Raw genomic sequence first — 22,285 nt, 5'->3', positions numbered from 1 at the left:
AATCCTGCATTACAACACACACACACACTCACTTAACCATGGACCTGCCAACTGAGGTCCGAGATGGAAAGGTGTATGTTGTTTGGAGGGATATGAGAGACGTACCGGGTCATATGCCCACATCTTCAGTTTTTTAAGTTGTGTCCATCCTAAAACAAAATGCTGTGGCTTCGAGCAGGTACTGTCTCTCTTGATTCTAGAGAATCATTTTTAGTGCCTTTTTTATTGATTGTTGCTATTTACCTTTCACATTCCTAGACCTCATTAATTTGTCCGTTATGTATGTGTGTGCATGCGTGGTAATGTATAAATGTGGGTATTTCTGTGAACACATTTTCATACGTGTGTTGTGTATTTATATGGTCAAAAAAAAAATATTAAGCTTAATTATTAAGCTTTACCATGTAGCCTATCCAGCAGTATTTGTACTAAAAGCATGTATGATTCTTAAAATTAAAATGAATCAATTCTTAATAAAATGATTCTTAACATTTTTTAAGTCAAGTGATTTGACTCATGAATACAATGGAGGAACACAAACCTTTTAATATCATAGAGACTTGGGGGTGGGAACTTTTAAGGTAGTAAGATGCCGCCCTAGCCACAGCACAGCAAAAACCCTCAGAACACCTTAGAAACTTGATAGCAACCACCTTATCATCATGTTGGCTTTTGGCCTACAAACTGATGTCACGTTTAAAGAGTTGGAACCAGGGTTATTATAGTTTACTCAAAATAAATCTATAAAACTTTTTAACCGAAATAAAATATTAAAATAAAATAAATAAATATTAAAATAAATAAACTACAACTAAAATACGAATATATTTATATTTATATTTATTTATATGTATAAAAATAAAAATGACAAAAAAACACAAAACTAAATTGCCAAAACTTTAGAATGCAAACATACTGTATATAAGAATATAAACTAATTCAAAATATATGTGAAAACTGTAAAAATATGTTAATGGTATTTAAATAACACTGGCTGAAACACAAAATAGAAACTTATCTTGAGCCGGATGACAATATCTATCAAAGTTTTGTCTGATTTCACAGTTTTCTTATCAGGTCAATAAGGCCATCCTTAAAAATATTCTTGTTTGCCGTAACCCGAGCGACCCTGTCAATTTAGCACCGACTCAGTTTTTTTTTTTTTTTTTGCTTTTAGTCCGACCGATTTGCCGAATGTAAATTTGCGTTAAGACCGACCAATTTTCTTTTTACTCTTCATACAACTAAAACAAAAGCAATAAAATACTATGAATTATATTTAAGTATTGTGAACATATAAATTGCCTAGGCCTACATACAAATGAAGGCTATCTTCTTTCATTTAAAAAAAACCCGTGATGTCATCTATGTTTACAGTATTGGTTAACGGATGTCACACTGTGGCCTGTGCGTTTTCTTCGTCTCATACTCTCACTCACTGTCAGAGTCAACGGTTCGCGCTTGGTAATGATGCCTGCGGCTGCAGTAAACTAAATGTTCCCGGTCTCTGTTCATACGGGTTCGGGCACCATAATACATCTAAAAAAATTCATTAAAACAGCTCGACACCGCTTTAACTTGGCACGAAGTTCTGGAAAAACTGTGCCCAGATATTTTCCCATCCCTTCTCACGTCTAGTCTAAAACTGTGACCGTGTCGACTGTCACTTTATGTTCGAAAATCTATTGCAAGAATCAAGCAGGAATCAACCAACACAAGTTTCGAAAACGAAAATAGGAAATTTATTTTAACGACCTTCTCTCGGAGCGGGTCCAGGATTTTTTTTTTTTTTTTTTTTGAACAGGTGTCACAGAGCAACTGCAGCTTGGGCACCCTTTAGTTTTCTATTGAGCCAGGACACACACGCATAACAGCAAATAATACTTCTGCACAATGTTTCTCTTTTTACAACAGAAATGTGAATTCTGCCGGTATTCAGACAGTCTCATATGAATTGTATTCGAATTTAAAATGCATAATTTCAGTTAGGGTGAAGAAAAGCTTTTTGCTTCTCTTCTGAGGCTCAAGATAGCGCATTGAGCAAAATATTACTGCATGTTTATTCAAAGAATTAGAATACATGACTGTTAAAAAACAACATAATATTTAAAATAATGTTTATGAACCAATTATTATTAATTAAGTTGCTTAAAGAACTATAAACAAAACAGCGTCATGTATGCATGCATTGTTAAATAAATAAAAAGGGCGGAAAACCAGTCACACAGAATACATTTTTTCATTTAAAAACATGAGATGCAGTGGGGTGGGGAACAAAAACCCGACATAAAGTCTCGAGATATTTTTAGAAAATTAAATTAAATACATAAATTTTACATGTCTTTCTAAACATGCGGCTCTCTTGTGCGAGACGCGAGTCCAACGGTGTCCCTCTAGAAAACGCGCGAAATATGCGTTCTGTGTGAACGGCTTGGTTTCAGTTTTGATGTAAACAAGATTTTCTCCACATTGATGTTCTCTTTCTCTCTTTTTTTTTTTTTTGTAGTGGCTTCAACTGGATAGGCTAACATAACCTTATAATGCAATGCCACATACATTGTCATCGCATCTCGTGCGCCACTGATAAAGATCAAGTATACTTCGGCTGTCCGCACACCGTCTGCATTATTATGTCCTTTTCGTCATCCGCGTGCGGGCATTTTTTGAGACCGCGGACGGTGTGCGTACACGAGGTGAAAGATGAGACAGCAGATACTGCGTGTCGAGCTCGTCCGCCTTTGAAAGTTGTGTAGACACGGCTGTGCGCGCAGCGAGATGGAATGGAACGCGGACTGTGAAGTACCGGGGCTCATAAGGCAGCTTCCTTAATGCACACCTAAAATTCGAATGCAACGTTTTTGCATTCAAATGTGGATTTTTATTTTAAATTCGACGAATATTCGAAAGACGATTTTTTTGACAGCCCTAGAAAATCGCCTATGCGATTTGTTGTTGTTGTTGAAATTCAATCGTAAACACAGCCATGTTGAAGCCTGCAGTAAATGTTTTGCATTATGTCAGTCCACTCTGCTTATTGTTTTTCGAAAATGTTGCACTCCTGTTTGTCATTGTGCACGCAACTTCACGCCAATAAATCATCAGTATTGGTTTTTACCAATATATTGAATCTTTACATTCCTCCTGCCTGTTGTCCGTGGATTTACCTATATTTGGTGTTTTTTAAAAACTTATAAAACTTATTTGGGCATGCATAATCGATTTTACAATCGATTCAATGAACACTTGTCACTCAAATCAAACAGGATTTTTTTTCACAAAAGTGACAACCCAAGAAAGCAAAGTAAATGGTCTCTCATTTGTATGTTGCATTGACACATAGCGGTGGATGCAAGTAAAACAGTAGGCTACCTCATTTTTTTTCCTTCTCACCTGAAATTCATGCAATAAACATGTTTTTGACAAAGATTTAAATTTGTTTGTGGTCTATAAAGCCTGCATCAAAATGAGGTTTGCAATGATGCGCCCGAAGGCACGGGTTGAAGACCCAGTCAGTGACGTCACGATATGCTAATTTGTTGAAATTCATACCTACGTCATCACCATCACAAAAATGTACTTTTTTTTTTACATTGAAACTTGAAAAAAAAAAATATAGACTGACCTACCGACCCTTTTTTTTTTTCAATTACTGTTACTGCAAACGAAAATATTTTTAAGGATGGCCTAATTGTGCAAATGTTTTCCTCTGTAACTGTGTGGATACAAAGATGATTGCTGTATTGTAGGGCATTCTGGGTAGTGTTTACCATTTGATAATGTAATGGACTTCGCTCTATTATACTTTACTCTGGTGCGAATTAGAGCTTAATGATTAACATTATGGATATACCGATTAATGTGAGCCGGTTAAAATAAATTGATTCAAATATGTGATGATTCATATCAGTTGAGATGCTAAACAAAATCACATTTCACTTAGGGGTAGGAGTTTATATGAATGTATGTCTAAAGGGGAACTTGCTATTTTTAAAAAAGCTTAGATAGTATTTTTTCTTTTCATCTTGCCTCTGTATAATCCATATTAAAGTTCATAAGTGCAGCACTGCTTTGTTTACAGCGGAAACCAAGGAAATGCTTTAATGCCACCTGGCAGAGAGTGAATCTGTGTCTCGTTCAGCTCATCTGCTGTTTCTGTTTCATGCAAATATTTTTTATGTATAGTTTCAAAAAACTGAAGTCAGACCATTCTGTTTTTGCAAAATTATACAATCTAATTTAGATTAAAATCATTAATGGAATCGTGAGTTGAGTGACTCATTAAATCCCTAATTAACATGTTTAAGAAGTCACATGCAATGATCAGTTACACATGCAGAGATGTAGAAAAACAGAGCGTGTATGTATGTGTAAAGTGCAGAGGGAGGTAAAGAGAGATAGAGGGAGAGAGATATACATGGAGACAGAGGAAGGGATGTGTGCTATATTGTTGTCTGTGATTAATGAGCTCTCCAGGGAGTGGCTTTAGTTTGGACCCTCTGTGATGCCAAATGCTTTAGTTCAGAATCATCAGTTCTTCATACGAAACCTTCTTGAAAAAACAAACAGGAAACAAATTGAAAGCATTTTTTTAAGTTCAGTTACAGTGTGTTATACTGTGATGCAGTTACTGTAACTAACAAGTTTGAAGTCAGATTTTTAAATGTGTTTGAAAGAAGTCTCTTCTGCTCACCAAGGCTGCATTTGTTTAATAAAAATACAGTCGACAATATATTGTGAAATAATATTACAATTTAAAATAACTGTTCAATAACTGTTGAGTTTGAATATTTAAAACAAATAATTTCTCATGATCAAAGCAGAATTTTCAGCATACTCCGTCAGTCTTCAGTGTCACATGATCCTTCAGAAATCATTCTAATAATAAGATTTTCTGAAGAAACATTATTATTATCCTATTGAAATCAGATAATGTTTTTTATCAGGATTCTTTGATGACTAGAAAAGTTCAAAAGAAAAGTATTTATTGAAAAAGAATGTCACATTTGACTGATCTAATGCATTGTTGCTGAATCAAAGTTAAAAAAAAATTTGTAAAGCACTGACTTCATATTTTGTAAATAGTGTATGTGGTGTAAATAGTACATATTTCTGAACAAAATAAATATTAATATTGTAGACCTGAAATATCAGCTTCATAAACGTTTGAATATTGAAATCACATTAAAATATCAACTTCATAAACTGAGTTTTGTTTAGCTGTGTTAAGCCAGACTGTGTTTGGTTGTGTTTAAATAAGCTTTGAATTGTTTAAAAAGAGTTGAGATGAGTTGAACTTTGGCATTTTGAGTTTATTTAGTAGTGCTTTAAAGATTGAAACAAGCACATGAAATTAATCTCTCAACACTGAACAAATATCAGCTCGTTTCAACACAAACTCAGCAGTAGTGAATACGGAAAAGGGTTTGTGAGCTTGCAGAATTAACTCAATGTGAATTAGTTCACTGTATAACAGGTGACAATACCTTTTTAAGGCTCTTTACAGAGCATGAGCAGGGCTAAATTTGTGCCGAAATCGGATCCGGCACCTAATTTTGGCGGATCCCCCTCCTCCAGGGGTGGCGTTTCCGTATGGCAGACAGATATGTGCCGTGAAAAATTAACCGAAATTCATATCTCTATTATAATTTGTTATTATTATTTTAAATCAGAGGGTTTTACAAATATTTGACCAATGATAAGTATTTAAAAGAGCTTGTCAGTAAAACTTCTTTACGCCATTGGATCCTCAATCTCTCGCGAAACCTCGTCACTTCCCCCGCCTCAACTCAGATTGACGCGCGCGCACAGCCTGGAGGAGACAGATCTCCGCTTATTCGCAAAGCAAGGGTAAACAAATAACTGTTTGAATATTACAGCATTTTCTTTACTCAAACACGATGTCTGTAAAGGCTAATGTCTTTGTGTGTTTGAAGACTGGAGAAGTAAGTAATTTTTTGCCATCTAGCCAATATGCTTTTGTACGTTTTGAATATCCTGTGCATAGCGCTTTAGACATTGGCCAAGTTTACTAAACAACAAGAAAAACTAAGCACCAATATAGCAACAATAAACGTTATATAGCCTGTAAAAGGTGATGATGTCATATAATGCGCTGCACTTGCCTCAGATGCGAACAAAACACAGATCTCCTCATTCGCCGGCCAAAGACCTTGTTAACTCCATTTGAGATTGTTTTTCAAATAGCCTAATGTTAATTGCACGTGTCTGATACAATACAAACACTGACGATGCCGTGTTGTTTAATTTTTGATTTCACTCCCCCTTTCCTTTCCTTTCCCCTCCTGTATTTTAGTAGAGTGTGCAATGAAACTGTTTTATTTGTCAACACCCATCAGACATCATATTGTGTGTACGTATTTGGTTGCTTAAAATCAACAAACTACGAAAAATAACTCTTATATAGGCTAATACTCGCGAGCCGGCTTTATAAGCACGAGCTTTGGATGTGACTGCGAGGGCACATAGCCTAGTGCAGTATGTGGAGTGCGCGAGTACCAAATGGCTTAAAATACTTAAAAAGGTGTGCAAATTATACATTTTTGTGACAATGCAACAATTAACCGATTAGTCAAGTCAAGTGACAGTTCTGTCAGCTGTCCCGATCGAAAGGCGAGTGAGTCTTGTATCGCAGCTTGCAGCAGGTCGCTGAAGTGCAGACAGATGCGCGCTCCGAGAGAGTTTATGGTTTCGAATGAATGATTGAATCTTGTTTGTGTGGATTTATTTTATTATTCAAACCTACAAGCTATGTTGAATAAATGCAGGGATTTACCTCATTATAAACTTGAAAGCTGCGAGAATTATTACAACCACAGAAATGTAGGACCTGATTAAAACTATTACAATGAGATTTGAAAAATTTAATTCCACAACTTTTTCAAAACATTTTTAGACCTGGAAATTGTTGTTTTAAAATCACATGGCATTTTCATGACCTTACAGACCCTAAATGCAACTGGTGCACGCAGGGGCGTCGGACAGGGGCATTAGGACTGCCTATGCATAGGGCCCGGGATCTTGTGCAGCGCCCCTGGGTGCACGCTCTTAAACGATCACTTAAACTGGTCCAGCAATGTGATTGCGCGAATGTTCCGTTACCTCTCCCTCCTGTAATCACATGCCGGATCCGTTACCCTGCTTTGTTCTGGGACCTTGCAATTTACAAATTAAGCACTGAGCATGAGCACACATTCACAAGTACTCTGAACATGATCATTATTGAAATAAACATTTTACAAAACAGTACAAAGAATGACTTCTCATTATTTTGTTAAGATCACCTCCTCTATTTTTTTGTCAAACAACAAGGCTCTCTCTCTTTCCTCCTCTGCTCCCCCACTCTTGTTCCCGTCAGTCAATCTTGCAGCCGTTATCAGCACTGGCCTGGCAGATTTAATGCAGGAGGATGGAAACATCTGGATCTTATTTGGTAAATCATCCCTCTCTGTTTCTCACTGCCCTGTTGGCACACTCATAAAACTATCCGAGCAGAGACCCCAACCACTGCACCTCCAAACATTACTTCAGCGCTGGTTTTTCCATGCAGAGCAGAAGTTTCATCACTCATTTTTAATAGAAAAAAAAACATTTTTTTTCTTTTTTAAACTTAGAAGGTTAAGCACAGTTGCTATCACTCAAATGGCTTAAGGGAAGTGTTTTCTTTGATTCTTGGATTATACCTTGTGTAAACATACACTGACAGACTTATAAAAAGATCAGTCTGCGTAAACTCACATACACAGAATTGAACCATGATATTTCACAGGTGGATAAAACCTGTTCAATGGTCACAAAGTTGTTTTGGAATATTTTGTGAGTCAGGATTGTGTTGGCTTTCTGTAAATGGTGCCGTCTAGGTCGGGATATCCACTGGGGTGGGATGTGAACCCTCTCCGGCTGAGGGAGGCTGATGGACCAGAGAGTTTTCCCAACACTAACACTGGAATTCTTCACATTCTGTCTTCGTTAGTGGCCTAATCTATCAAAGAGAGAGAGAGGGGTTTAGTGGGGGTCTCTACATTATTGACCACACCTCCACCTGACCTTGGACTGAATCCCCTCATTCTCTTCATCCTTTGCTTTCTTGCCTTTCTTGCTTTGTGTAATTTGCATATCTTTATCTTTTTTCTGTATTTATTTATGCATTTTGCAAAGCAATTTGCAAAAGAGAAATACGACTACTTTGTCATTTCAGTATCAGGATTTTAGCTTGTAATGTGGTTATGAAAGGAATAGTGTGTGTGTGTGTGTGTGTGTGTGTGTGTGTGTGTGTGTGTGTGTGTGTGTGTGTGTGTGTGTGTGTGTTAGTAATATATATATATTCTGTGGTGTATGATTTTTCGGTATTCAGTTTTTTAATCTTCTCTTCATTCATCAATCATCCCTTCAGTCTTCATTTAAATATACCTGCCGTGTAACAAATCAAGACTCAAAATACATGTTCTTTTTTTTCTGCAGGCCTTGAGGAAAAAATGCTATTTATTTATTTATAAAGTGAAAGTGACGTGACATTCAGCCAAGTATGGTGACCCATACTTAGAATTCGTGCTCTGCATTTAACCCATCCAAAGTGCACACACAGCAGTGAACACACACACACCGTGAACACACACCCGGAGCAGTGCATATATTACAGAATATACAGCATGTTATTTACATTTACACCTAAGGAAAATAATACAACATTTGAATTTTCATTAGATTTTTTATTCATATTTCTTTCTTATTTTTTTTACAATAATAATGTAAAAATACATTAAATAAAAAAACAAATACTAAATTATTAATAAAAAATATAAAATGTTTTTTTTAAGTTAAATAACTTTTATATGGGTTCATAAGGTGCAATAATAGCTATAGATTATACAAGATATAATTTTTGACAAGTGCTTGTATTTAGTGTTGAATCTACTGCACAACGTGATAGACAACAAATCATGTTCTGAAAATTATGTGTATTATATATTTTATATATTTGTTTTTGCCCAAAAAGCATGCACATACCTTTTTTTACATTTATTATACGATGCATAAAGAGAAAGACTATGCAAGAGTTTATGCAATAAAAGGTGCTTTATTTGGCTTGAGTGTGCAGGGTCAGTCAGCCTGGTTGCAGTGGAGTGATCACAGTCATGGGTCATGTGGTGGAGAGTTGGAAAGATTTGGTAAAGAGGTGAAGAAGGGGGCAGATGCATAGAGAGGTATGGATGAGAGGATAGAGAATCATGCACAATAAAATAAAACATTCTTCGCAAGTGACCTTCTTTTTGGAGTTTTTACTATTTGTACTGTGTCTATAACCTCCAAGACATTCATGTTTCCATGGACCTCATCTGTGATGCCTAGTACGACCCGTTTGTCATCAGTCTTGCTGTTAAACAAGCAAACAAATGATCAGAAGTGTTGCAAGCAACACAAAACTGTCTGCTTCTTTTTTTGGAGTCTGAATGAGAGATGTTGTGAAACTGTTATTTTATCACTGTAGAAACGGTGCGTAGGAACACGATACTCATCCTCCTTTCTCACTCTCTTCTTCTACCTTTCTGTGTCTCTCTCCCTCTACTTCCATTGCAGGTCATGATATTAATAGCTCTTTGGAGCCAACAAACTTTGACACAAGTATCCTGGAGGAATACATCAGCAAAGAGGACGACAGCACTGACATGTGAGAATCTGGAAACAGCTTGTACCACTTAGTACTCCAAATTTCTTCTGGTGATGTGCTTATGTTGATGATAATAAATCAAGTTAGCTATCAGATCGTGATTTGTTTTTTCTCCTCTAGTTGTTTCACAGAGGTCCACAGCACCCCGGGACCCCAGTATCCCTTGCCTCAGGCCGGGGCATCCTCTTCAGGAGGGGTAGGGTGTGGCGTGAGCCCCCCCATCCCCCTGCGCCAGGGCATCATCCCGTCTCTGTCCCAGCCCTGCCAGAACCCCTACCTGCCTCCACCACCGCTGGGCCACCTCAGACACAACTACTCCTGCCTGGGGCAACAGCAGAGCCAAACACCCCAACACCAACAGCCACACATCAAGCCAGACCAGTGCGGACAGTACGCACCGGGGTAAGAGAAAACGCATAAAGGAGCAAATATGGTGAAATCAACAGATGGATTTTTTTCTATACTATGTATAAACTATATATAGAATAGAGCTATTCAATTAATATAAAAGCTATATACTGTATATATATAAATATATAGAGAGAGAGAGAGCATTTTGCTTTATTTTTGTTCTTATGGCCACAATATCTAATGAGAAAACTCATAACTATTTTATGGGGTGGCAGTTTTGTATGAATTCATACAATGTTATTTTTATGGAAAGATACAGATGTTTACAGGAAAAAAAGGCACCACCCCTAAACCTAACTGTCAATGGATCATAAGCAGATTGTATGAAAACGTACAAATTCATAGAATCATTTTATATATATTATTTACAACAAATTTTTATGATGTTATTCCAATTAATTTATGCAAATAAAAACTACAAGTATTTATTATTTTTTTTTTTTTTTTTTTTTTTTTTTTAATTTTAACATTTCAATTTAGATTAGCGTTAGATTGTTAAAAAGATTAAAGTAACACTTTAGAATAGGTAACAAATATTAGTTGCTTATTAGCATGCATATTACTAGAATATTAGCCATTTATTAGTGCTTATTAAGAACATATTAATGCCTTATTCTACTTGACCTTATTCTACATCCCTAATCTTACCCAATACCTAAACCTAACAACTACCTTACTTACTATTAATAAGCAGCAAATTAAGAATTTATTGAGAGAAATGTCATAGTTAATAGTTAACAAGTGTTACATATTCTAAAGTGTTACCATGATTAATAATGATTTATTTATTTATATAATTTTCATTCATCCTGCAGATGGATTGGAAATTTGCTGAAGACTCTGAGAAAAGGGCCACAAAAACAAACTAATTCATATATATTAGAAACCAATTCACGATAGCATAAAATAGTTATAAATTTTCATGGGCACAATAGCACATTTTCATCAAAATAAGAATCATAGTACAGTATGTCAAATTTGAGTGGAATAGTTTCAAACCTGAAAAAACTACTTTTTTCGAAGTGTCAATTTCTTATGAATAAGTATAATTTGATTTGTATATAGAGTGGATGATTTAAAAAAAATAAAAAAACATAAGAATGAACATCCACCCTTAAATCTAACCATCAGTGGGGTGTAAGTGGATCATATGAAAAGATACATATTTATACAAATTAGCCACCAATTCACAATAACGTAAAATAGATTAAAAAAATTGCCGTGAACAAAATAATGCTGTTTCGTTGCAGTTTCAGAATCATAGTATGACACATCTGAGTCACATCTCACAGGACTGTTCATGAAAGTAATGCGAAACGTAACTATTTTTGAGGTGGTAATTTTTTATGAATTTGTAGGATGTGATTTGTACGGTACTTAAATGTATCATATTTTGTTTTTTAAATTATGTCCAGCCTTAAACCTATTTGTCAGTGTTCCTAAGCAGATTGTACAAAAGTCTATGAATTCATACGAATTAGCCACTAATTTGCGATAATGTAAAATAGTTACAAATCGCTATGAGCTTGTGTTGATACATTCAATATACACAATAACGCAGTTTCCTCACAATTTCATAATCATAGTAGTCAAATAGTAAGCCACACCCCTTTGATATGCCCCACCTCTTCATTCCATATGACCTCAGATAAACCTCCGCAGCTCAGATAAAGGCTGAGTAAGACAGACGGAGGAGTGAGCCGGGAATAACACTGAGACACAACGAGTCAGGCCTGATAACCTATGAGGAGTTTTGCAATCACTTATGCTGTTTTATAATGTTGATCAAAAGGAGGCAGCAGGTATGCTGTTAGTGAGCTTTCTGATGGGTTTCTAATTAAAACATTATTCTTGTTGAGGAGAGCTGTACTGTTACTAAGTGATCAAATACACCTAACAACACATTAAAACTCACTGCAATTGTATAGCAATCACAAACCCCTGACAATCACCCATATTGTCATGTACATAGTGTGTTTAATGTGTATAAAATGTATTTAATGTTATCGTTGTTGCAGAACTCTACCTGAGTCCCCTCCTGACTCCAGTTCAGAGCCATATTCACCCCAGCGAGCCAACGGTAAGTTCAGTCCACCCGAACGGTTTGATGTGAATCAAATTTCAGAAATAATCACGACTGCAAGTTAAAAATTCAAAATAACCAATTAAGAACATACACATAAAATGTTGTTATTGTATCAGAGGGTGAAGAATACCTCATGATGCATAAATGAAATCAGATAGAAATCAAATTGAATAAAATGTTAAATGTAACTTAATGTCTGCTTATTTATTTTCCACCTTAGATCCGCACACGCTCAGGACAATGACACCCGAGAACATGTGTCACATGACCAGTCCTCCGCCTCTTCCCACACACCCCCACTATCCCAGCATGCACCGGGACATGTACCTTAAGCCAGAGTCCATGATTTCGCAGTATCCAATTGGTCCAGGCAGTGGTGGGGGCGGAGACATGCAACAGAGTCAGATGCTGCATCAACTCCTGCAACATCCACAAGGACCTGAGTAAGAGAAAGAGAATCAGAGGAACATTTTTTTGTATTATTTAAACTTACATCTTGATTTATTTGTTCTTTTAGCATTTTAATTTAGATAAGAGTTAGATTATTTCAATATATTAATAATAATTAAGTAATTTAAATATTTTTAAGTAATCTTGGAACCCCCGCTTGTAAGTTTGCTGATGACCCTTATTTGGCCCCTGTTTTATTTTATTTTACAATTCAATTTTTTATTATTTTAATTTTTATTTAATCAGATTCAGCAACTATTACAATCTCAAAAAACCCTTGTGGTTTGTTAACTTTGTTAAATGTGAAAAAACACTATTTCAATCTTGACTTTTTGTTTTTTTTATCATTTTAATTTAAAGTATTAATAATAAGTAATTAAGTTATCTGGCAGCCTCTTTGGAAGTTTGCTGGGCCTCCTGGTTGAGAACCTCTGCCGTAGATTTAGAGATGGACAAGCAGTGTCAAAGATCAAACATTTTCCACATCAACAAATGAATGCTCTCTGTTTTTCCAGTGGGATTCCCGTTCATCCGGCAAAGAAGAGAAAACATTCAGGCTCTCCCAACAGCACTCTCAACTCTCAGATCCTCACAGGAATCATCAAACAAGAGCCAGGTACACACACAACACACACACACAAGTACCTAAACACAACTGCATTTTCAGTACTACATGGCTATATGTATTTGTGATTTAACAGGTTTGATGCAGGATGCAGAAAACTCATACCTGGATCCAAACTACCAGTGCATAAAGTGGCAGCCGCACCAGCAGAACAAATGGACCACATTATACGACTCCAGTGGAAAAGAGCTGTGGGTGCTGCTCTGGTCTTACACATTTAGATTTACGACAGCAATGAGAAATGCATTGAGGGCGAGAGTGTATGTTTGGGATTTAATGGGGTATAAGGATGTATCAGGGTGTACTAAAAGAAACAGAAGAGAGAGAGACAGATGGCAGAGGCCAGAGCATTCCTATGAGATGAGCAGTGTGTAGGAGTAAGAGCAAGAGCAGAGTTCTGGCTTACAAGAGAGGAATGAGAAATGTACAACAAAAAAGTCCTGATGGTGATATTGATTAAATTAATTACATTAATAATTATTTATAAAAGAATTCTAATTTATATCAGGAAAATTCATTATGATAGAGGAATAATTACCGTATTTTTCGGACTGTAAGTCGCACTGGACTATAAATCGCATTTATTTAGAACCAAGAACCAAGAGAAAACATTACCGTCTACAGCCGCGAGAGGGCGCTCAATACTGCTCAGTGTAGACTACAGGAGCACTGAGCAGCATAGAGCGCCCTCTGGCGGCTGTAGACGGTAATGTTTTTTCTTGTTTCATTTCTCTCGGTTCATGTCAAATTAATTTTGATAAATAAGTCGCAGCTGACTTTAAGTCGCAGGACCAGCCAAACTATGAAAAAAAGTGCGACTTATAGTCCGGAAAATACGGTATTTATATTAAAATGTATAAATCTTTTATAAAATTATGTATAAAAAGTAACATTTTAATTATTATAAAAACAGATGTAGTTACAGTTATATACGATCATACACGATTACCATTTTTATAGTATAGAAAATCAATGACATCAATAACCATTACTAAACCCCATTACACTTTTGAATAACATCGATTGAATTTAATCAAATACATTTATTCAATAATTATTTATAAAAATAAACCAGATAATTAATCGTTATTAGTTCTAATAATTAATAATTCTAACATATATTTTAAATATTACATAATTTAATATAACATTATAAAATAAAATATATTACCAAAAAATGATTTTGTTTCTTTCTTTCTGCCTCTCCAGTCCGATGCCTACATATAGGGTGGACGCAGATAAGGGTTTTAACTTCTCCTTGGCTGATGATGCATTCGTGTGTCAGAAGAAGAACCATTTCCAGGTAACCGTGTACATCGGGATGCCAGGAGATCCCAAATATGTCAAGACCAGCGAGGGGCTACAGCCCATTGAATGCTTTTACCTGAAACTCAATGGGGTCAAGGTGAGCCAGACCACAAGAACACACATCATACTACTACTGCCTATAATCTCTTGCCTGTTCTAGCATGTTTTTATCTGTGTCTCTTCCAGTTGGAAGCGATGAATCAGTCCATTAATGTGGAACAGTCACAGTCTGACCGGAGTAAAAGACCCTTTAAACCAGTATTGTAAGTTTCACATCATATTTGCTAATATTATGTGTTAAGAGCGTGGATTTGAATTGACCTGTGGCATAAATGTTAACTATATGCTTTACAGAGTGACATTGCCACCAGAGCAGGTGACCAAAGTAACGGTGGGTCGTCTCCATTTCAGCGAAACCACAGCCAATAACATGAGAAAGAAAGGCAAACCGAACCCCGACCAGAGGTACAATATATAACCATGACAAAGTAAACCTGACCAGGTTTATTTACCACTTCTATCTTCTTTTGACAACATCTGTGTCACCCTGTGTAGATTAGTTTGTTTCTTCATCAAATTTAGAGAAATGTAGCATTTCATCAGTTGCTCACCAATGGATCCTCTGCAGTGAATGGGTGCCGCCGTCAGAATGAAGAGTCCAAACAGCAGATAAACACATCACAATAATCCACACCTCTCCACTCAGTTAACATCTTGTAAAGAGAAAAGAGTCCTCTATCCATACTAATGCTGTTTCCAGTGAAAAAGTTGTCTCATCTTAATCAGGAGATAAATATGCAATCACAGTTTACAAAAAAAAACAGTCCATAAAATTACTGTATGTTGGAGTATTTCGATGTAAATGGGAAAAAAAAGATAAGGACTTTTTCACTGGAGAAAGTGGTATTATAGATAATTGACCCTTATTTCGGCCAGAAGTCAAAAGTCTTAATGATGGATTTGTTTCTTACAAACATGCAGCTTTTTGCTTAACAAAATGTTAACTGATGGACTGGAGTTGTGTGGATTATTGTGATGTTTTATCAGCTCTTTGGACTCTTATTCTGATGGCACCCATTCACTGTAGAGGATCCACTGGTGAGCATGTGATATAATGTTACATTTCTCCAAATACTGCCAATTCTGTCCACAGATATTACATAATATCAAAATAACATAATATTTCCCTAAAACTCTTAGGATTGTCCTCTCTTAGGATATGTTTGTATTTTGTGTAGGTACTTCATGCTGGCAGTAGCTCTTCAGGCTCAGTGTCACAGTCAGTGCTTCACGGTGGCAGCTCAGGTCTCTGAGAGGATCATCGTCAGGGTAACCGCTGTCAGTCTGGTCGTGTCTGACCGACCTCCTCCAATCACAACCTGTTTCTGTGCCAATCGCTATTACTCTTACAGTCTAATGATTATGCTGCTGAATTTGTTTGCATTTACTTTTGACATCTTCCAAAAGGATTCGGTCTTGTAGTGACATTTTTATTCTTATTGAGAAATAAATATTCTGAAGAAACCATAAAACTTAATTTTTGCAATTTAGCAAAATATTTATTTGAAATTTTATGTGTGAATCTGTTTAAAAGTCAACTGAATTTGCAGTAACACCTTCCCTTCCCAGCCAATTACTTAAATGATTATACTATTACTTAGTTCTTTCTTTCTGTCATTCTCTGTCTCTCAGGCTTCTAACCCGGGTCAATTTGAGAGTGACAGTGAAGTGTTGTGGCAGAGAGGCCAGATGCCCGACTCTGTGTACCATCACGGCCGGATCGGCATCAATACAGACCGGCCGGATGAGGCTCTGGTTGTACACGGCAATGTGAAGGTTATGGGTTCCCTTGTGCATCCTTCTGATATCAGAGCCAAGGAGAATGTGAAGGAGGTACATTTTTATGTGTGTGCATATCTCTCCTTATACCCGCAAAAGGTTTTTTACTTACTTTTTTGCCGGTTAAGAACTTTTACCAACCATGCAAACATTTTTTTATATTCCTGAACTATTTCCATGTTAATAGAATCATTTAACTGTTTGTATTTGAAAACAGTATATAACATACCTTCTCTCTCTTTCTTCAGGTGGACACCACTGATAACCTGAGGCGGATTTCCCAAATGAGGCTGGTGCATTATCAGTATAAGCCTGAGTTTGCAGCCACAGTGGGCATTGATGCCACTTCTGAGACCGGTACTGTCTCCACAGATCAACCCTTGTATAAATATCCAGTTGAGATCATATTTCTCACCAAAATTAAAGGACAAAAATATTTTGCATTAAGAAACTGGAGCAGATTTGTAGAGCTATGGAAATCATCAACTCTTATAATTTTGTCTCTACAGTAATAAGAATTTGTGATGGTGAAAATATGTTTAACAGTCATGAAAATAATATTACAATGCAAAAAAAAAATATCAAATGAATGCTAAATCAGTGTTATTTTACTACTATTTATGTATATTTATTACTATTTTGAATTCGATTTTTGTTTTCAGTTTTCATTTTAATTTTAGTTTAATTTATTTTATTCGTTTGTTAATATTTCTATTTGGCTTACATTTTTATTTTAGTTTTAGCAATTTTAGTACTTTAACTTATTTATTTCAGTTTGATGGTAAGACAACGTTTCTAATTTTTTTAATGCTTTTTTAAATATACATTTTTCACAAAAATATTTATATTTTAGTATATGCCAGCATTTTTTCAATTTTAGTAAGCAATAATAACGCTGCTCTAAAATCATTCCTTATTTTCTCCTCTTGATTATGAGGCAATATGTGACCCGGACATTTCTTTTTGAGATTTATTCATAAAGGATTATTCCGTTACAATCACTATGTAGTATGTAGGACAGTAAAACTAGTGCTTAAGAGAAACGTAGTGTGTCCAGTTAACAAGCTGTGTGTGATATCAGGGGTGATCGCTCAGGAGGTCCAGCAGATTCTGCCGGAGGCTGTGAAGGAGGGAGGAGACGTGGTGTGTGCTAACGGAGAGACCATCCCTAATCTGCTGATGGTCAATAAAGTATGAGCACACAAACATATTCTTACAGATGCCCACACAGTCTCTCTGCCTCTTTCTCATCTGTGTCTTTGATTCTGCAGGAGCGGATCTTTATGGAGAACGTGGGTGCGGTGAAGGAACTCTGCAAACTCACTGATAATCTGGAGACTCGCATTGACGAGCTTGAACGCTGGAACCGAAAACTCGCCAAACTGCGCCGGCTAGACAGCATGAAGAGCTCTGTCAGCGGAGGCACAGTCAGGTGTGTGCTTATGAAGCTGTGCATTCACACATGCATCTGTTTGAGTAAATTCAAAGTTAGAAAGTCTGAAGAAACATTATATTTTTTCTAGTCAATCAGGAAGCTACTTTAGCAGAACAGGAAGTGGCCCACTCAAGAAAAAAACTGCTAGGCCAGGAAGCAAGGTAAGATTTAAAACAGTCTTCCTCTTCAAAAAAATGCATGTATTAAAAACAATAATGGAATGGTATAGGTAAGTGTAATGAAATTGTGTAATGAAATTCCACTAATGTGATGCAATAGAATCATATTGGATATGAACGAATCACATGGAATGCATTAGAATCATGTGGGACATGATAAATCATATGAAATGGATATGAATCATTGGATGAGATGGGAAAGATTGACATGAAACTTGATAGAAACATATGGAATGCGATGGGACAGAATTAAATGGAATAGAATCATATTGGATATAAGATAATCAAATGAAATGGAGTATATTCAGTTTGGATTGGGATAGAATCATATGCAGTGGAGTAGAATAATATACTGTAGGATGGGACAAAAATGATATGGAATAGAATAGAATCATAGGATAGGATGTAAGTCATATGGAATAGAGTAAAATCATACTGGATTAGATATAAGCAATATAATCATATGGAGTGAAGTAGAATCATATTGAATGGGATAGACTCATGTGGAATGGAATAGAATAATTCTGGATGGGATAGAATCATATGGAATGGAATCCTATAGACGGTTTCAACGGCAACAACATAAACAAACGTTACTGCGCATGCACGCTTTTGTGGCCCTAACTTAACTTCCGGTAGACTTCCAAATAGAATCAATAACAACAGCCAAGTACCTCTAGAGTAGATCCTTTTTTTTTGATAAACAAAATATGTTTGCTGCGTAAATCACGCGGACTTAATGAAATGCAAATTCATTCTTTGCCAGCAGGAGATGCTTTATAGCACGAGAAATAGAGGTTTCCCCAGTAACAGCTGTAAACGAAGCAGAGCTACACTCACAAAAGCTGCTTTATCAGGCCTATAACATGCTTCCTTCAGAAATACAGAAACACCTGTGCTTCGTTTTGATATTTAAACATATAAATGTAAGGAATTATTCTTATTATTAAACGTGCAGTACGTGCTCATGTTCATTCAATGAAGCCTTTTAGAAAAACGTTTAGTTTTAAAATCGTGGCGGGTCTCCACAAATTAATAAATGTTTGGGAAACACATCCAGCATCACAACCACCTGACCTCAACTTCAGTTTACTCATCACCTTAACTTTAACAGCGTTTGTAGAAGGCACCGCAGTCAGACCGATATACACAACACAGACCGGAAGTTAACTTAGGGCCAGGCGCGTGCGCCCGATGAAACCGTCTATAGAAAAGGATAGAATCATGTGGAATGGAATGGAATAAAAATAGGATATATTCATAAAAAGGATATGAACATAAAGAATGGGATTGCACAGAATCAGTGGTATATGATGAGATAGAATGTAATGAAATAGAATCATTTGGACTGGGATGAAATAGAATTTGATGGGATGAGATAATTGTTGTTGTTTTTGCAGCGGTCCGTCCCGCAGCAGGGCTGCCTGAGTCACAGATTCATGCAGGGCACCATCCTGGCGCTGGTCATCATTATGGCCTTCAGGTGAGAGAGGGAATCATTCACCCCCGGACATTAGAATTAATATTTTGAGTGTCTGTTTCATGCTCATTATCATCTCGTTCTGTAGTGTCATCTCCATGTCCATCCTCTATGTGCTCAATCTTCAACACCATGGAAGCAACAGTGATGTTGAGGGGTATGTATGTGTACGGACACCTCTCTATATCATGCACCGAGGTCTTTCTCTTTATTTCTGTACTCTTTCATCTCCTGCTGCTTTTTGTCAATGTGGTTTGTAGCTCTGCGTCCCGCTGCCTTCTCTTCATCTCTTGGACACCCTTCCTCACTGCAACCGTCACATTCTGTCCATCCTTCTATCTGCGGTATGCTGTCCTTTTCCTTTCTCCCTGTTTCTCTTCTCATCCATGACCAAAGGTTTTTCAGTCCCTAGGTTTCCCAAAAAAAAACTTTTAAGTGAATTGTTTCAGTCAGAGGTCTCTTATGTTCACCAAGGCTGCAATTTTTTTGACCAGACTACAGAAAAATCTGTAATACTGAAAAAATTACAGTTGAATGCTTGGATATATTAAAAAAATTAATTTCAATAAAAAAAAATGTATCTTCTGGATCTTCAATAAAAAAATCTGAATTTTCAACATCATTACTCCAGTCTTCAGTGTCACGTGATCCTTCAGAAATCATTCTAAAATGCTGATTTGCTGTTGAAGGCACATATATTAGTATTATCTATGCTAACAACAGTATTTTGTGGAAACCATGATCATTTTTTTCAGGATTCTTTGATGAAAGAAAGTTCAAAAGAACAGCATTTATTTGAAATAGATGCAGAAAACTTTTGTTTCAAACTGGTATCTTGGAAAATCTTAGCCAAGGTTGAGCCATTTATTCTCAGCTTAATCTCGTTCTGTGAGAAACGGATGAAATATTAAAGAGGCCTCATGGGACCTCTCTCTCTGTCTCAGCAGGTCTCGTTCTGTTTTGGGTTTGGCTCGTCAGGCTTCTTTCTCCCCTGCCAGAGCGACCGCGTCCACTCTCTCCCCAGGTTCCAGAACACACACTCATGCTCACAATACAGCTCTTGTGTTTTTTCGCAATACACATATGTGGATTATTACTTTCATAGAAGTTCATTATCTGTTTACAGACTCCACCTCCCCATCATTGTCCAATCACCCGCCCTGCTGCCCTCCAACACCTGCCACAACCAACCAATCAGCCACTATCAGTCTGTTGCCAGGAAACAACCAATCCACTCCAGGTATGACAACAATCACCAGGCAAATAAGAAATTTTGAACACTTTTCTATGTACTGCATTATAGAAGTAGGCCTATGTTTAATGCATTAGTTATGGCTTGTATTGCACTGTATGATCTCATGAACAATTTTCATAGATTAAAATAGTTATCTATTAATTTGGAAAGTACAATCCATTAAACAAATAACAAACAAACAACTTCTAATTTAACAAAAAAATCTGAAGAAACTGTAATCCTTTTTTACTTTAGTTACAATTATATAAAAGATCATGCATTATTATAATGTACATGATGAATATCTTTATAATACATTATACATTTAAATAGTGATACCAGTGACACTTTATTCAAGAAATTAAAATGTATCTACTTTATTATTACATGCCTTACTCTGTTTTTTTGTCTGGTCAAAAAGACCAGTGTTTCAATTGTTGAATTAAAGAATCATTTTGAGGAATGAACAAATTAATGAATTAGTGAATTGCCAAATCAATAATATAGTCTAAAAACTCTTCTATGCTGCTCCTTTTGTTGGATTAAATAGAAAAAGGACTCATTCAAACCTTCTTTTCACATACAGTATCATTTCTCTCTCATTGTATCTCTCTCTCAGACTCGAGCACTAGTGTTCCCACCCAGACCACTATTAACAAGAAGGCAAAGTCTCGGCCGCTGGACAAAGACAGCCGGAACAAGAACCGTCTGAGTCACACGTCAGCTCCTCTGTTCCTCAGTAAAGGCAAACGGCCGCCCCAGCCTCCGGATCTGAGCAGAGCAACCAAACGCTTTCCTGGTGGACAAGAGCCACCGTCCCGCAGACAGCGCAGTATCAACACACAGGGTACATACACACACACACACACACACACACACACATATATATATATATATATATATATATATATATATATATATATATATATATATATATATATATAAAATGTAAATTTTTGATAACACATGAGTTAAGGGATAAGTTATCTTGTTGCTTATTGACATGCATATTACTAGCATATTGCCTATTTATTATTACTTATAAAGCACATATTAATGTCTTATTCTGCTTGAGCATATTTTAAAAATCCCTTAATCCAACTTCATACCTAAACTTACCAACTACAAATAAAACTAAACGTTAAATTAAAATATATTTGAATTTTTTAATTAAATCATTTTCAATTATATTTCATTGCTTTTTATAGTTTATTTTTATAATCTATATTTATAATTACAATTTTCTGCATTTGACAGTAGTTTTGACAATATATGTATTTTACTCTGCAATGTTTGAAAAGGGTGATTTTTTTTATCAAAGAAGCTTTTAAAATAATTTTACTCTTAAACATTAATATGTTTCAGTGTTTACATTTTGAAAATACTTATTTTTTATATTTTTTATTCTATTAAAATTTTATGTTTAACAACATTTGTAAATTCTGCCTTTGAAAACAGTCAGTATATGTATTGGCTCTTTAATGTCTTAATGTCTTAAAAAGGGTGATTTTTTCCATCAGTATTTAAAATATAGTTATATTTATCAACATAAC

At 36.0% G+C, this 22,285-nt stretch overlaps 1 protein-coding gene across 5 annotated transcripts in view; it reads left to right on the top strand.

The window, feature by feature from the left end:
• Positions 1–22,285, top strand: part of myrf (myelin regulatory factor) — a 31,804-nt gene that overhangs the window by 7,088 nt on the left and 2,431 nt on the right. The window contains exons 2-22 of one of the 5 annotated variants that reach the window (XM_059536429.1): positions 9,595–9,685; positions 9,806–10,087; positions 12,115–12,176; positions 12,403–12,625; positions 13,148–13,248; positions 13,334–13,448; positions 14,467–14,662; positions 14,752–14,828; positions 14,920–15,030; positions 15,804–15,894; positions 16,258–16,458; positions 16,653–16,761; positions 17,486–17,595; positions 17,676–17,836; positions 17,928–18,000; positions 19,419–19,501; positions 19,587–19,655; positions 19,759–19,842; positions 20,443–20,522; positions 20,625–20,738; positions 21,352–21,579. In XM_059536429.1, coding sequence (XP_059392412.1) covers positions 9,595–9,685; positions 9,806–10,087; positions 12,115–12,176; positions 12,403–12,625; positions 13,148–13,248; positions 13,334–13,448; positions 14,467–14,662; positions 14,752–14,828; positions 14,920–15,030; positions 15,804–15,894; positions 16,258–16,458; positions 16,653–16,761; positions 17,486–17,595; positions 17,676–17,836; positions 17,928–18,000; positions 19,419–19,501; positions 19,587–19,655; positions 19,759–19,842; positions 20,443–20,522; positions 20,625–20,738; positions 21,352–21,579 — 2,661 coding nt within the window. Of the gene's footprint in view, positions 1–9,594; positions 9,686–9,805; positions 10,088–12,114; positions 12,177–12,402; positions 12,626–13,147; positions 13,249–13,333; positions 13,449–14,466; positions 14,663–14,751; positions 14,829–14,919; positions 15,031–15,803; positions 15,904–16,257; positions 16,459–16,652; positions 16,762–17,485; positions 17,596–17,675; positions 17,837–17,927; positions 18,001–19,418; positions 19,502–19,586; positions 19,656–19,758; positions 19,843–20,442; positions 20,523–20,624; positions 20,739–21,351; positions 21,580–22,285 lie in introns of all 5 variants that reach the window. The other 4 variants (XM_059536428.1, XM_059536427.1, XM_059536430.1 and 1 more) reach the window with 4 other exon arrangements.

This window comes from Carassius carassius, chromosome 43 (genome assembly GCF_963082965.1).
Source record: "Carassius carassius chromosome 43, fCarCar2.1, whole genome shotgun sequence".
NCBI classification, from domain to species: domain Eukaryota; kingdom Metazoa; phylum Chordata; class Actinopteri; order Cypriniformes; family Cyprinidae; genus Carassius; species Carassius carassius.
Note: the sequence above shows the minus strand (reverse complement) of the source record. Positions and strands in the feature narration are given on the sequence as shown.